This window comes from Procambarus clarkii, chromosome 39 (assembly GCF_040958095.1).
Source record: "Procambarus clarkii isolate CNS0578487 chromosome 39, FALCON_Pclarkii_2.0, whole genome shotgun sequence".
Lineage (NCBI taxonomy): Eukaryota > Metazoa > Arthropoda > Malacostraca > Decapoda > Cambaridae > Procambarus > Procambarus clarkii.
Genome location: NC_091188.1, coordinates 430434 through 446529, shown reverse-complemented (window position 1 = coordinate 446529; position 16096 = coordinate 430434). Strand labels below are relative to the sequence as shown.

Genomic DNA, 16096 nt, shown 5'->3' with positions numbered 1-16096 from the left:
ACACAGACAGTATTCACATATATTTATTAAACCACTGGAATGGTGTCATTCACAAGTAAATGTTTGTCTTGAGACATAACTGCCCTCAATGTTTGTAATGACAATGGTGAGACAGGTTCCGGGAGCACTTTAAGGCAGATGTAGAGTGTCGCTGCTGATTACTTAAATGGTAAACATAAATAAGGTTAAATAAAGAGTGTTCTCTCAGCCGCCTTTGGCACCCCAGATAACTGTTTGGTGCTACCAACATAACACAATGGAATATTAGTATTTTTGCTGGAAGCGAAGCACATCCACCAAAATTTTAAACGACATATGTTAATAAGTAGTATTGAATCAAATTGATGAAATGTGAGAATTTATAGTACTTCATATATATATTATTATTGAAGTTTGAGATTATTGCAGGCAATATAGATGCCGGTGGTGTTGGCAACGTTGGGGAGGACGGGGCCAGTGTTGTTATTGGTGTGTGGGTCCGTCAGTGTGTGAGTGACTCAGTGCGGGAGGACGTGCTCATAGTGATGGTGATTAGTTTGTAATTAACACTAAACAATGTCTAATGCAGCACCGCCCAGGAGGACCGGGGCGATGAAGATACGTCTTACAAGTAAGTAAGGCGTGTGTTGAGGGACGTGGCGGTGGATGTGGGTACTATAATTGGCAGATCTCTTGGCCCAGCTCCGTGCTGCACGGACTAACCCAAAATGGCTGGACTCTTTCCCACTTTTGGGGTTTTAACTCCCATCCTTGGCTGGGCTCACTTGACCCGTCCTCCACCATCCTGGGAGGCTGGGGCGCTGCCCTACTGATGCACCAACTGGTCAAGACTTGACCTGGGTGAAGGTTATTGATGGAAGAGTAGTGGAGAGTGAGAGGCAAGGTTGTTCTGGGGGCAGGATACTCCCCGCCACTCTTCCTGGCCAGTCTCTCTCCCTGTGAGGGGCAGTGTTGTCTCCCTGGCCAGTCTCTCTCCCTGTGAGGGGTAGTATTGTCTCCCTGGCCAGTCTCTCTCCCTGTGAGGGGTTGTATTGTCTCCCTGGCCAGTCTCTCTCTCCCTGTGAGGGGTAGTATTGTCTCTCTGGCCAGTCTCTCTCTCCCTGTGAGGGGTAGTATTGTCTCCCTGGCCAGTCCCTCTCTCCCTGTGAGAGGCAGTATTGTCTCCCTGGCCAGTCCCTCTCTCCCTGTGAGAGGCAGTATTGTCTCCCTGGCCAGTCTCTCTCCCTGTGAGAGGCAGTATTGTCTCCCTGGCCAATCCCTCTCCCTGTGAGGGGCAGTATTGTCTCCCTGGCCAGCCTCTCTCCCTGTGAGGGGTAGTATTGTCTCCCTGGCCAGTCCCTCTCTCCCTGTGAGAGGCAGTATTGTCTCCCTGGCCAGTCTCTCTCCCTGTGAGAGGCAGTATTGTCTCCCTGGCCAATCCCTCTCCCTGTGAGGGGCAGTATTGTCTCCCTGGCTAGTCTCTCTCCCTGTGAGGGGCAGTATTGTCTCCCTGGCCAGTCTCTCTCCCTGTGAGGGATAGTGTTGTCTCCCTGGCCAGTCTCTCTCCCTGTGAGGGATAGTGTTGTCTCCCTGGCCAGTCTCTCTCCCTGTGAGGGATAGTGTTGTCTCCCTGGCCAGTCTCTCTCCCTGTGAGGGATAGTGTTGTCTCCCTGGCCAGTCTCTCTCCCTGTGAGGGATAGTGTTGTCTCCCTGGCCAGTCTCTCTCCCTGTGAGGGATAGTGTTGTCTCCCTGGCCAGTCTCTCTCCCTGTGAGGGATAGTGTTGTCTCCCTGGCCAGTCTCTCTCCCTGTGAGGGATAGTGTTGTCTCACTGGCCTGTCTCTCTCCCTGTGAGGGATAGTGTTGTCTCACTGGCCAGTCTCTCTCCCTGTGAGGGATAGTGTTGTCTCGCTGGCCAGTCTCTCTCCCTGTGAGGGATAGTGTTGTCTCACTGGCCAGTCTCTCCCCATGTGTGGGGTAGTGTTTTCTCACTGGCCAGTTGGAACTTAACAGGATGTTTGTAAAGTTCCTGTATCAAAAGGTCTGATTACCTGGGCTAGTGAATATTTGGGCCTTTGGATTGCTGCAAGCAACAGTCTTCCTATCAAGTTATCACTAGACAATCCTGGATGTAGAGAGTGGAAGAGTTAGTATGTGCTCTGAGAGGGGGAGTCAATTACCATCTTGCATTGCCTTTGAGTAGTCTGATGGCAGTAATATACCAGTACTGTACTGATAAATGCGGGAAAGTCCAGTAGACTTGAAGCAAAGTGATAACTCATACCAGTAATTCCATCTGTTATGCAGGAAGAGCCACAATTATTTATGGATCATTCAGTAAGGTCGGGAGACTTCTATTCGTCACATGTAATGCACATATGAAAGGTCACATGTAACACTCGAAATGTGCAATACAGTAGCTTTAAGATCAACAAGCCACAATGTAGGACAGGAAATAGATATTTTTTCACCCATAGAATTATAAACTCATGGAACTGCTTACATGCCAAAGCTATAAATGCCAAGACATTACTTGAGTTAAAAACCAATTAAAAAAATTCATAAAAATTGGTGGGGGGGGGGGACTTTCACAAGCCACCGGCTTCCCGTCCCCATCACCATCATGCCCACTAGATAGATGGTGCTATTCAGGTAAATACTGCTACATGTAGGCTTGGCTAAAAGTACCTCTGGGAGTGTGCACCACATGCTGAAGTATTGTAGCTCTGACAAAATGTAAACTGTCAGAATAACTACTGTACATGTATTTGCATACTATTCACATTTACATACTGTACTTTACATTGCTATGTGCTTGAATATGAAACAAATTGCAGAATTCAAATATAACTAAAGTTTCAATTATTCAAGAAATGTTAAAGTACCTGCATTGTACCTAGAGGGGTTCTGAGAGTTCTACTTATCTACTTCCTTGTCTTCTACTTCCCATGACTCAGACTAGGCCTGATTTATGAGAGCTTGGTCCAACAGGCTGTTTCTTTGAGTTGCCCGTAAGTCCACATGTCCACTACAACCCGGTTGGTCCAGCATTTCTTGCAAGAAATCGTCCCAATTTTGCTTGAAGTCCACTTTTGTTCTTGAAATGTTTCTTTTAATTGCTGGGAGAATATTGAATATTTTGGGCCTCTAATGTTTATAGAATATTCTGATATTTTCCATATATATTTACTCTCCTTTCCAGAGAGTATATTCTGAGATCTTTGAGGTGGTTCCCAAAATTTTGATGCTTTATCATGTTTGTGTACAGTGCAGTATATGCTTTCTGTATTTCCTATATTTTGGCAATCTCTCCAGCTCTGAAGGGAGAAGTTGAATATCAAGCTGCACTCAAAGTGAGATAGCACATGTGATTTGAATAAAATGAGCATAGTGATGGGATCCCTGAATTTGCAGGTTCTCATAATACTGTACAACCTTTTCTGGTTGATATCTTTATTGGCTTAATTATGCTTCCTAAATGTTAAATCATCATCCCAGATCTTTTTATGGAGCTGAGTGCATAGCCATGTTGTCAATGCAGATCCATATATGCAGCATTTGTGTTGATATCAGTTATATTGTCAGGCATTTGGATATCATTGATAAAGAAGCTGACCTGATCCCCATTTTCAATGCTTATTGGGGGGTGCTAAACATAGCCTCATACAATACTTTTAGTATTGTATGAGGCTATGTTTTATTGTACTTTTAGTACAATATTTTATTAATGTCATTCAAAATGATGTACTACCAGAAATCTTGCCCAGATACTCAGTTTGCTAACTGTAATTAGTGCATGCACATAATTAAATTTTCCACAGCTGCAGCTCATTGTGTGGGTATGTGGGAGCATGATTAGTATCTGTGTAACTGGCACATTATAAATGATAGTTGCTCTATATAGAGGTTGTTGTGCACTTTGATAGAAAAGACTAATAACATATCAAATTGTGTAACTACAGTGCATGTATTAGGATTTTCATGAGATTAAATAATATTGCAGACAACAAGCCTCCAATATGATAATCAGGTCTTTCAATGGGCCACAGAAAACATGATGTTTATTGAGGATAAGTTCCAGCCTGCAGGCCACTCAAAGCAACAGCCTGGTGGACCAAACACTCAAAAGTCAAGCCTAGGCTCAGGCTGGGCTTGGGGAGTAGAAGAACTCCCAGATATCAAGCAGGTAGCTACTGCACAATGGAAAAACTAAAATATGAAAATGGAAACCGTACATAAAATGCAGTCAAACCACACTATTGAAAGAAAAAACAATGTAACAGTTTTGGGAGTAATCATGTTGGAAGACCTTACTTTTATAGAACACAATAAAGCAGCTGTCAGAACTGGAAGGAAAGTATGGCAGGTTGGATAACAAGAACATTTCAAATGAGGTAAGTTGTTGCAAGAAGTACTGGACCAATTGGGCTGTAGTGGATGTGTGGGCAGGCAGCCTACGTATCCTACATTATCCTACAGGCAGCTGCAAGCAACGGCCTAATGTACCAAGTTATCACAAGTCGAGCGTGGCCTCAGGCCAGGCTAGTGGGAGAAGAACTCCTGAGACAGAGGGTCTAAGATCCAAGTATGCCATACCAATGGTACTTTTTAAGACAGTAGTGCACTCTAAGGTGGAATATTGTTGCTTGAACAAATCAGGGAGCTAGTGCTAGAAAATGAAGTATGGAAAGTGAAGAGGGGTGACTTTTAAAAAATGAACAAGAAAATACTCGAATTGTGAACAACTTTAAGGAACCCTAAAGACTAACATGGAGTTAAACAAGGATATGCAAACAGAAACTTTATTGACAAATCACGTAGAGGTGGTTAATAAAGAACTAGAAAAGTACAAAAATGAAATTAAAGTTACTTTAATTTGCACAAGTTGTAAAAGAGAGAGAGATGATCAAGGAAATGTAATTGGAAGTCAAAACCAGAAATGACCAACAAGAAGCAGACATTAGATAAGCAATCAGGAAAGAACTGGTAACTAACAGAAAATTAGTAAAAGACACTGCAGATAGAAGCAAGTCCATAATAATTTTTGGGTGTTTAGAAAATGAAATATCATCTAGAATGAACAGCAGCAGAAGAGAAGAAAATCATTGAGAAAATAGTAGATGTAGGAGAAGGCCTCAGTTCAAAGGAAAATGTCAGTGATTGTAGGAGGATAGGAAAATATGAGACAAGAATTGTCCCTTAAGGGTGACATTTAATGGAGTGAAACAAATGATGGAAGTGCTTAGAAATGCCAGGAAATTGCAGTAATGAGGATGGCAGACTTTGGTCAATAAGACAAGACTTCTCAAAGGAAAACAGAGAAACACTGAAAATTATCCTTGAAGTGAAATGTCTAAATGTGAATAGAAATGAAGAAAAATATTTTTTCTACAAAGTATTAGGGACTGGAAAGCTAGTGAAATGGTACATAAAAACAAAAATTTATTAGAGGAAGGAGGAGTAATAGAGAAAGGGAAAGGGAAAATATTCCTGAAAATTGTATATACTGTACCGTCATAGATGGAGCGAGATAAAAAATAAAATAAAGAGGTCGTTTTTCCAAGGGGATACTCAGTTTGGAGATGTGACAGGAAAACTAGGAAGGAGGGAGGAGTGGCTGCACTGGTGAAAGAACACCTGAAGATAAGAGTTAAAAATCGAAAACCTTCGAAGTTGACATAATGGTTTGTAGGTTGATTCCAAACATGCAGGTTTGGAATCAGAATGATACACTGATAATTGTAAATGCCTACAGCCCTCCAGCATGATAAATGAGAGGGTCTCATAATGGTTATGAGAGAGATTAGAGTAAAAGCAGATAAAGATAAATCATGATTGTTGGTACTGGGGGACATCAACTTGAAAGCAATTAGTTGGGCAGCCTACAAATCAAGAACGGAGGACATTTGGACAGGCAGATTTGTAAACCTCATTCTGGAGACATTCATGTATCAACACGTCAAGCAGGCCACACGAATGAGGGAAGGGATGTTCTGTCAATACTGGATCTAATATTTACTAGGAAAGAAGAGATATTTGACATCCAGTAACTTCCTCCCTTAGGAAAGAGTGATCATGTTCTGTTGGAAATTATATATGATTTGCAATATAATCTTGAAGAAAATGGGGACATTGAAACCTGTTAAACTCAAATTCAAGAAAGGACACTGCAGAATGTAGAAAATTCTTTAATGAATTTAATTGGACAGATTTGTTGCTAGGCAAGGAAGTAAATTAGATGTATGCCAAATTTTTCAAAATATACGATGAAGGCACGCAAACATTCATACCAAAACAGAGATGCAGGACCAGAAAACAAGATTGGTTCAATAGAAATTGTGAGAACCAGAGAGGAAAAGACAAGAAAGTGGGTTCAGTATTGGAAGAGGCCTAACATGTAAACATGCCAGCACTACAAGCAAGCATGAAACATTTACACAGCTGTGAGGAGAGAGGCAGAAAGGTGTATTGCAGACAAATGCAATATATATCTAGGCCTTTATTATAAATTCATTAAAAACAAGCTGCATGTAAAGGATAAAATCCAGAGATTGAGAATGGGGAACAGGACTACCAAGAATGAAGAAGAAATGTGTGAAATGCTAAATGAACAGTTCCAAAGTGTGTTTGTACAAAATGAAAATTTCAGAGAGCCGGGCCCAATACCAATTCCCGAGCACGCCATAGTATAAATGGAGGGGTCTGGAGAGGAAGTGGAAAAATTACTCAAAGGGCTAGGAAGAAATAAAACGGTTGCACCTGATGGAGTTTCACCTTGAGTGTTGTGAGAATGTGCAACTCGGCTGAACATTCCACTCAAATAGATATTCCAGACATCCTTGTACACAGGAATCTTAACAGATATGTTGGAGAAAGGTAAACAGTACCAATCTATAAAAATGGTAATCGAAAAGAATCTTTAAATTATAGACCCCTTATAATTAACAAGCATGGTAGTCAAAATGCTAAAAACAATAAACACATCCACACATCATAGAGGAGTGGCTCTGTACACATCGTGGTGTCTCGGCTTCCCAGTACAGCACTCTGTTATGTAACACTTTGAAACTACTGACGGTTTTGACCTCAACCACCACCTCACTTAACTTGTTCCACTTTTAGAAAACATTAGAAGGGCTGGTTCCAAATCTGCACACGAAAATAACATAACATGAGGCCAGAAGGCATGATAGGAATGTGCAAAATAGCCCTGATAAAAAGCAGAGTTGCAATAGGTATGATGATAGAGAACTCTTATCAACATCATATTCCCAAAACTTTTAAACACACTCCCTCTCCTGTACACATAAGGGGCATAACTGACTGACTGACTTCTATGTGCTGAAGAGAGAACTTCAAAGACACCTTTAAAGGATACTATATTAACCAGGCTGTGAGCAGCCACAATGAACAGCCTAGTTGACCAGACCACCAACCAGGAGACTGGCCGCAGGGACGTTGAACCTTGGAATCATCGAAAGGTAATGTAGGCCACAAGATTACTACGTATGTAACTAAATGAACTTTGAGGTTTAGTTCCTGAGACCATTACGTGCCTCTTTAATTTTTAACACTGGGAAGGGTATGGGGTCTACTACCACCTACGATTGGGTATGAAGATCCACTACCACCTACGATTGGGTATGAAGGTCCACTACCACCTACGCATTGGGTATGAGGATCCACTACCACCTACGCATTGGGTACGAGGATCCACTACCACCTATGGAATGGGTACGAGGATCCACTACCACCTACGGAATGGGTATGGGGATTTACTACCACCTACGGAATGGGTATGGGGATTTACTACCACCTACGGAATGGGTATGGGGATTTACTACCACCTACGGAATGGGTATGGGGATTTACTACCACCTACGGAATGGGTATGGGGATTTACTACCACCTACGGAATGGGTATGGGGATTTACTACCACCTACGGAATGGGTATGGGGATTTACTACCACCCACGGAATGGGTATGGGGATCCACTACCACCCACAGGATGGGTATGGGGATTCACTACCACCTACGGAATGGGTATGGGGATCCACTACCACCCACAGGATGGGTATGGGGTCCACTGCCACCCATGTGATGGGGCGTGGGGGTCCACTGCCGCCCCACGTGATGGGGGCGGTAGTGGACCCCATGTTAAGTAGTAGCCAGTTTAACACAACGTGTATTCAGTTTGGTAAAGGGGTCTGGGTTGTTATTCAGTATTATGTATTTAGTTTCTTAATGAATGTCCTAGTTTTTACTTCTTGATGATGGCATATTTAATGCCTGGTTAAATAACGGAGTTGGTTTGTAAAGTATTGTGTAGGGGAGTAGTGGGAGTGTGGAGGTGTATCGCATGCGCCAGAAGCCTGATCACTGCGGAAAGGTTCTTGGCGGCCGTGTAATTTGAGAACTCTAGTCGCTAATTACCGCACAGGCTTCATGAATTATCTCGGGGGAGGTGAAGCAGTGGTGCGTTGAGGCGTGGTGAAGGTTGACACTTCTCACGAATTAAGCAGCGCCAAATTTAAAATGGATTTCCCAAATCAGAAGCCTAGGAACTTGGATGCGTTGACAGAATTCTCAGGGTATGGATATATGCCGTGATTATTCTCAGGGTTATTTGTGTGTGCAGACTTGGAAGAAGACCCTATTATTAATATTTTACAAGTTCAAATTATTATGTATGTCTCCTTCCTGCTCTCTCTAAAAAAATATAGTTTTGAGAAATGTTAAATGTTCCCAGTACTTCATATTTTTATTTTGTGGATTCAGGCGGTAAAAGTTCTTGGCACGTTTTCCCTCTAAGCATTTTCTGCAGCTCTGAATTGGGGTCGTTAGTGTCTCTTTAAGGTAGTACTCGCCTAGTTGTGTTTGCGGGGGTTGAGCTCTAGCTCTTTGGTCCCGCCTCTCAACTGTCAATCAACAGGTGTACAGGTTCCTGAGCCTATTGGGCTCTATCATATCTACACTTGAAACTGTGTATGGAGTCAGCTTCCACCACATTACTTCCTAATGCATGCCATTTGTTAACCACTCTGACACTAAAAAAGTTCTTTCTAATATCTCTGTGGCTCATTTGGGCACTCGGTTTCCACCCGTGTTCCCTTGTGCGTGTGCCCCTTGTGTTAAACAGCCTGTCTTTATACAGGTGTGAGTTAGCTAGTGACTTTAAGTACCGCCACTGGTCTGGCATCTCTTCTTTGAAAGCTTCTTGTTATCCAGCCTGGTATTTTTCTTGCAGTTATGACATCTACTTTATTGTGGTCTTTGAAAGTAAGGTTTTCCTACATGATTGCTCTCAAATATTTAGATTTTTTTCTATTATGTGAAATGACTGACTGCGTTATTTATGTGGTTTCTGTTTTGATATTTTCGTGTTACCATAGCACAGTAGCTGGAAATTACTTTCGTTGACCATGTTTTTTGTAGTCCACTGGAAGATCCAGTTCTTATCTTAAGGTGAAGACTTTGCAGCAGAGCTTGTGTATGCCCGACGCTGCTGTCCTCTACTCTGGCAGTATGTACTAATTGTTCATGTAAGAATACTCAAGGGGTTGGCTGGGGACATGCTTGCTAAGATCGCGGTTGTCTGTGGCTCAGATGGTGGTGAAGGTCATGGGTGTCTGTGGCTCAGATGTTGGTGAAGGTCATGGGTGTCTGTGGCTTAGATGTTGGTGAAGGTCATGGGTGTCTGTGGCTTAGATGTTGGTGAAGGTCATGGGTGTCTGTGGCTTAGATGTTGGTGAAGGTCATGGGTGTCTGTGGCTCAGATGTTGGTGAAGGTCATGGGTGTCTGTGGCTTATATGTTGGTGAAGGTCATGGGTGTCTGTGGCTTAGATGTTGGTGAAGGTCATGGGTGTCTGTGGCTCAGATGTTGGTGAAGGTCATGGGTGTCTGTGGCTCAGATGTTGGTGAAGGTCATGGGTGTCTGTGGCTCAGATGTTGGTGAAGGTCATGGGTGTCTGTGGCTCAGATGTTGGTGAAGGTCATGGGTGTCTGTGGCTCAGATGTTGGTGAAGGTCATGGGTGTCTGTGGCTCAGATGTTGAAGGTCATGGGTGTCTGTGGCTCAGATGGTGGTGAAGGTCATGGGTGTCTGTGGCTCAGATGGTGGTGAAGGTCATGGGTGTCTGTGGCTCAGATGGTGGTGAAGGTCATGGGTGTGTCAGGCTCGGGGGTGGTGACGGTCATGGGTGTGTCAGGCTCGGGGGTGGTGAAGGTCATGGGTGTGTCAGGCTCGGGGGTGGTGAAGGTCGTGGGGGTGTGTGGCTGGGAGGGTTGTGTGACCTTATAATTGCAGTAGCTGGTAGCTCCCGGTGTCACAGGCGGTCGATGCCTGGTAAAGATGTAGTTTAAGATCACTAGCTTATAAGGCCTACTAGACCCACAGTGTGTGTGGTGGCAGCAAGATTTGTCACAAAATCCTAAGCAATGGGGAGCATTTCAGCATATTCATCCCATTAAGATTTCTACTTAGATTCAACAACAGCCGCTCCAAGCAACAGCCTGGTGGACCAAACTCTCACAAGTCGAGCCTGGCCTCAGGCCGGGCTTGGGAAGTAGAAGAACTCCTAGAACCCCATCAAGCAGGTATCAAGCAGGTAAACAGAGCAGAAGGTGTTAAACACGTGAGACAAATTCTTACTGAAGCGACCATACGAGTCATAAATACTCATACTTCGCCCAAGTAAAACAGAAACAAGCAACACTTAGTGGGCCAGCCAGAGGCTTAGCGCCCGCCCACCAATATCCCTCCCCCTCCCCCCCCCCAAAAAAAAAATCATAGTAATAAGGTGTTAGATGGAACAGCTAAGCTTTGTGGAAGTTTTTGGTGTAGTATTGTTCTGAGGCTGTTTAAGTGCACTCCAAGGTTACAGAGTCTCGGAGACTTCAATGTCGTGTCGAGCATTCAGTTTGTATGTTAGGGTAAAGATTGTTAGGTCCAGATTTGTTGTTGTTATAGATTAAGCTACTCGGAAGAAGTTCCAAGTAGCACGGGCTATGGTGAGCCCGTAGTCTCTGAGGTGCAGAGATGGAGCAACAAGCCTCGTACACAGAGGACATTCACTACGTCATGGGAGCGCAGGTGGCATCTTAGGCTAACTTCCTCTTGTCTCTTGCTTCACCGCATTACACGAATTATTGCCTAAAGAAAATGCAAATTTTATTGAACAATTAAACCTGCAACTGATTTCGTCGAGAAGCGAAAGGTCCCGGGTTCGATTACTTTTAAGTGAGGCCTTGGTTGTATTGTAGGGAAGGTCAGCTGTTGATAAACCTGACTGACTGCTTGTCCCTAAAAAAAGCCAAGCCAATACGGATCAAATTGTTTGCTCAACATTTGTACTGGTGTTACCAAGGTGTGCAAGTGTTTAAGGTGACTGTTTAGTGTGAGGCTGGTGCTGCTGACACACTGACACCACCACTCTGGTCTGTGACTGGTGCTGGCGTGACTGTTACCCACACTGGTCTGGTACTCCCGGGGAGAGTGACTGTTACCCACACTGGCCTGGTACTCCCAGGGAGAGTGACTGTTACCCACACTGGTCTGGTACTTCCAGGGAGAGTGACTGTTACCCACACTGGGCTGGTACTTCCGGGGAGAGTAACTGTTACCCACACTGGCCTGGTACTCCCAGGGAGAGTGACTGTTACCCACACTGGTCTGGTACTCCCGGGGAGAGTGACTGGTACTCCCGGGGAGAGTGACGGGTACTCCCGGGGAGAGTGACGGGTACTCCCGGGGAGGGTGACGGGTACTCCCGGGGAGAGTGACGGGTACTCCCGGGGAGTGAGTGGTACTGGCGTGACTGTTACCCACACTGGCCTGGTACTCCCAGGGAGAGTGAGTGGTACTGGCGTGACTGTTACCCACACTGGCCTGGTACTCCCAGGGAGAGTGAGTGGTACTGGCGTGACTGGGAATGCCTCTCCCTGGACGTATCAATGAGGGCGGGTCACAAAAACTTGCAAGGTGAAGAGCGGTCTGGTCCGTTAGTGGTGGGTGTTGGGGGGCAGTGTGGGCCCCAGCCTCCCTACCTCTTCCTTCCCCTCCCTTAGTTCTCCCTCCCTCTTTGTTCCTCCCTTCCTCCCTCCTCCTTCTTTCCTCCCTCCCCTTTTCCTTCCATCCTTTTCCTCTCTTCTTTTCCTTAATAGCTGGAGCTGATAAATAGTCATGTATTAAATGAAGGTGTGGACGCTAACACTGTCCACACCCGAATATTAACGAGAAGCAAAATGAGTGAATAGTCATTACATTACCACTATTAAGGGTTATGCGTAACCCTGCAAGGAAATGTATCAGAGTACACACCTGGCTACCCGTCGGCCGCCGCTGACCCCTGCTCCTAACATCATCATGCTTGGTGATTTCGAGTTAAGACATTGTAAAGTGGAAAATTTGGCTGGGACTATTCTAGCAGAGTATGGTAAGCAGAGTGCCTGAAGAGTATGGCGCCCTGCGGCACATCCTTGGTCACATGTTATCTATAGTTATATAGCCAACTATATAGCTATAGTGCTCTGGTGACGACCACTTGAACGACTCTACACTTCTGGTCACTCTACTACACAATGGACATAATCTTTACAAAATATGAAGAATAATAATACTAAATTATCATCTACACTTCCATGGAAATAAACGTTTGATTCACCTGGACTCTAGGAGACTCGAACAGAGAAAGAAGCTGAGAGAGAGGGAGAGAGAGACAGAGACTGGGAGACTGTCAACATGTCAGAATTTGCAGCAGTGGGTACAGACTGCAAAAATGAAGTTTTAGGAGGGATATATTGAGGTGGTGGTTACGGAATAGGGTTATGGCTGCACTTTGTATTTGGTTCGTTGTGGCAAATAAGGAGACCGGGTTGTATATCTACCCTTCTCACCGATGTACCTATTTAATCTGTTCTTGAACCCTGTTTTTTTGGCGGGGGGGGGGGGGGGGGATATTCCAGCACGGGACTTACAATGAGTGTTCCTTGTTTGTTTTACTTAAGCGGAGTATGAGTATGTATGACTCGTATGGTCGCTTCAGTAAGATTTTGTCCCATGTGTTTAACAACTTCTGCTCTGTTGAATCTAAATTGAAATCTTACTGGGTTTGTAACTGTGTACTGTGTTAGATAATGTTCCAGTGGTCTGTCGGGCATTTCTCCACAGTGCTGACATTTCCTCTCATCTTCTGGAACCTGTAAGCCTATTTCCCATGCACATGGGTATCCAAGCCTGATGCGATGTAAGTGTACTTCTGTTCTACTGCTCCCTTTCATCAAACTAAGTGGTTCGTAGTTGGTTGAATTCTTGTACCAACCCGCAGATCCTGATGTTGCAACTGCTGTGTTGTGGTCACTGTACATCTTTCACATTGCTCTGTTTGTAATTACTTTCTTAATCTGTGATAGACTCTGTGGTATATAAATGTCTTTCATCTCTTTGTTGCAAATTTTGCAGCTTCGTCTGCAGTGTCATTTCCTATTATACCCACATGACTTGGCACCCAGTTGATAAGTACCCGACGGCCTTGACGTTTGAGTGTTTGCATTAATGATAGGACATTTGTGATCAGATGGATGTTATCATGTATGTGTTCTTCTTGCAAGGTTTCAGTGGCAGTTCTCGAATCTGTATCTCGATAACATGTTGTCGATGTTCAGCAAGAGTATGTTCCGAAGCCTTTTAAATGGCTAGCATCTCCGTTTGTAAAACTGAAAACCCGTTTGAGAGTCTCCAACTATTTCTTGTCCCTGTTGGTCTACTGATCCATCTGTGAAGTTTGTGAAACTCTCAGATGCCAAGTTTGCTTCTATATGCAATATTACGTACCAGATGAGCATTAGTCTGGTTCTTTTTTTTTTTCAAGAGCCATAATTTTAAAGTCTGCTGGCAGCAATTCTCAAGGGGCATGCATAACGAAGCCGCCTCTAACCCTTATGCTTGGTTGATCACACCGTACACAATACCCAACCTAACCAGACACGCACTAATCACTGGACCAAAGAGCCAGAGCTGAACCCCCGCAAGCACAATTAGGTGAGTATTAATCCAGTCCACCCACACCCCCACTCAACTGTTGCATAGAAAACGGGAATTTTTGTGAGCCCGCTACTTTTCATAGTACATTGTTCTAATGATCTCATAGCATCGAACTCTAGCCATCTCGTGCACACACACGCACGCACACGCAAAACTCACAATAAAAGTTATTAAGTATATTACAGACACGAGGAAGTTATAAGGTCATCCGTCACCTAAGTACACAGGCGAATTTCAAGCGACAATTAGAGGAGTGAAACTTTGAGGACGTTGAGTCATCACTTCATTAGTTTTCTCGTGTAGATGCCTTGAGTTGTGTGTGTAGGTGTTGTAGCCAGGTTGTTGTTGTTGGTGTGTGGTGTGGTGGAGGGTGCCCGCTCACCACACCCAGTCACCTGTCTCGCTCAGCAGGAAGTGTTCATGGTGACCTCCAGTATTGTGGCTCTTGTTCCTTCTCCCCCCCCTCCCCCCTCTCTTTTCTGTCTTTTCTCTTTTCTCTCTGTTCTCTTTTCTCTCTTCTCTCTCTCTTCTCTCTTTTCTCTCTTTTCTCTCTGTTCTCTGTTCTCTCTGTTCTCTCTTTTCTCTCTTTTCTCTCTCCTCTCTCTCCTCTCCCTTTGTCTCTCTCTCCCCCCGGAGGGGGGAGAGAGAGACAAAGGGAGTACCTCCCCCCCCCTCTCTCTCTCTCTCTCTCTCTCCCCCCTCCGGGGGGAGAGAGAGAGAGAGAGAGAGAGGGGGGGGGGAGGTGATGGAGGAGGGCGGGTGAATGGTTATGAAGTAAGGTATTAATAAGGGGAAGGAGTAGAGAAGAATAATGAGTGGGAGATCAATATAAATGTTTGAGTGATAGTGAGGATCATGGGTGAGAGGCGGTGAGGGCGTCACTGTACACTCACCACCTACCCCTAACTCTCGGCGTGACCGGCCTAAGTCATCACAATCCAAGATGGTTTAAGCATTCCCAATAACTCACATTTTTAAGTGCCCGAATTTATTGTTAATGTCAATGATCAGTCATCCTCAAGCCATGTTTTGAGCAGTTGATGAACAATCAATTCTTCAACAACTTAGTCTAATGAAACTTATAAATCATTTGTTGACTTTTGTATGTGCTAAAGTTTTTTTTGTTGTATTTGTAGCCAAACTGGTGCGTCTACAAATATGAACATTTTGACGCCATACCCATTGTTGGCGATCCCCATAGTACAGTAGTGGGCAGTTGGCAGCGGTCAAGGGCAACACACAGGTGGTGGTGGAGGGTTCTGACAGCGTGCTCACCACCTTCACAATTGGCATTAGTGGTTTGGTTCATCATTTAGCTAGTGGTGAGGTAGTTGGTTGTTGTCTACATGGTGGTAAGGTCTTCCCACGTCATCACTGCACTCCATCTTTCCCACATGTTAGTGCCTGTACCAATGTTGCCTCCACCAATGTTGCCTCCAATGTACCCAAACACGTCCGGGTTGTAACTGGATTTGTATAGACGTAACAAAAATTGAAACGGCCTAAAAGAAATTCTAACAGGCAATCTCTGGCCTAAATAGTACATGTATTGCCGCCTTCTCAGGCCCTCTACTCATTTTATCGTACAACTACCTTTTTGGGTAGAGAAGCCCGTAGCTTGTACATCCCAGCCATGGTGGCTGTACCTCCCATGGTGGCTGTACCTCCCATGGTGGCTGTACCTCCCATGGTGGCTGTTCCTCCCATGGTGGCTGTACCTCCCATGGTGGCTGTACCTCCCATGGTGGCTGTACCTCCCATGGTGGCTGTACCCCCCATGGTGGCTGTACCCCCCATGGTGGCTGTACCCCCCATGGTGGCTGTACCTTCCATGGTGGCTGTACCTCCCATGGTGGCTGTACCCCCCCATGGTGGCTGTACCCCCCCATGGTGGCTGTACCCCCCCATGGTGGCTGTACCCCCCCATGGTGGCTGTACCCCCCATGGTGGCTGTACCCCCCATGGTGGCTGTACCCCCCATGGTGGCTGTACCTCCCATGGTAGCTGTACCCCCCATGGTGGCTGTACCTCCCATGGTGGCTGTACCCCCCATGGTGGCTGTACCCCCCATGGTGG

The 16096-nt window shown here is 44.9% G+C and overlaps 1 protein-coding gene across 3 annotated transcripts in view; it reads left to right on the top strand.

Moving 5' to 3' along the window:
• The first annotated feature begins 452 nt into the window (after nucleotides 1–452).
• The window catches only part of Smurf (SMAD specific E3 ubiquitin protein ligase), a 58658-nt gene continuing 43014 nt past the window's right edge, over nucleotides 453–16096 (top strand). For 2 of the 3 annotated variants that reach the window (XM_045746036.2, XM_045746035.2), the window contains exon 1: nucleotides 454–610. In XM_045746036.2, the coding sequence (XP_045601992.2) occupies nucleotides 556–610 (55 nt within the window). In that variant the 5' untranslated portion in view covers nucleotides 454–555. Of the gene's footprint in view, nucleotides 611–16096 lie in introns of all 3 variants that reach the window. The other variant, XM_045746034.2, reaches the window with a different exon arrangement.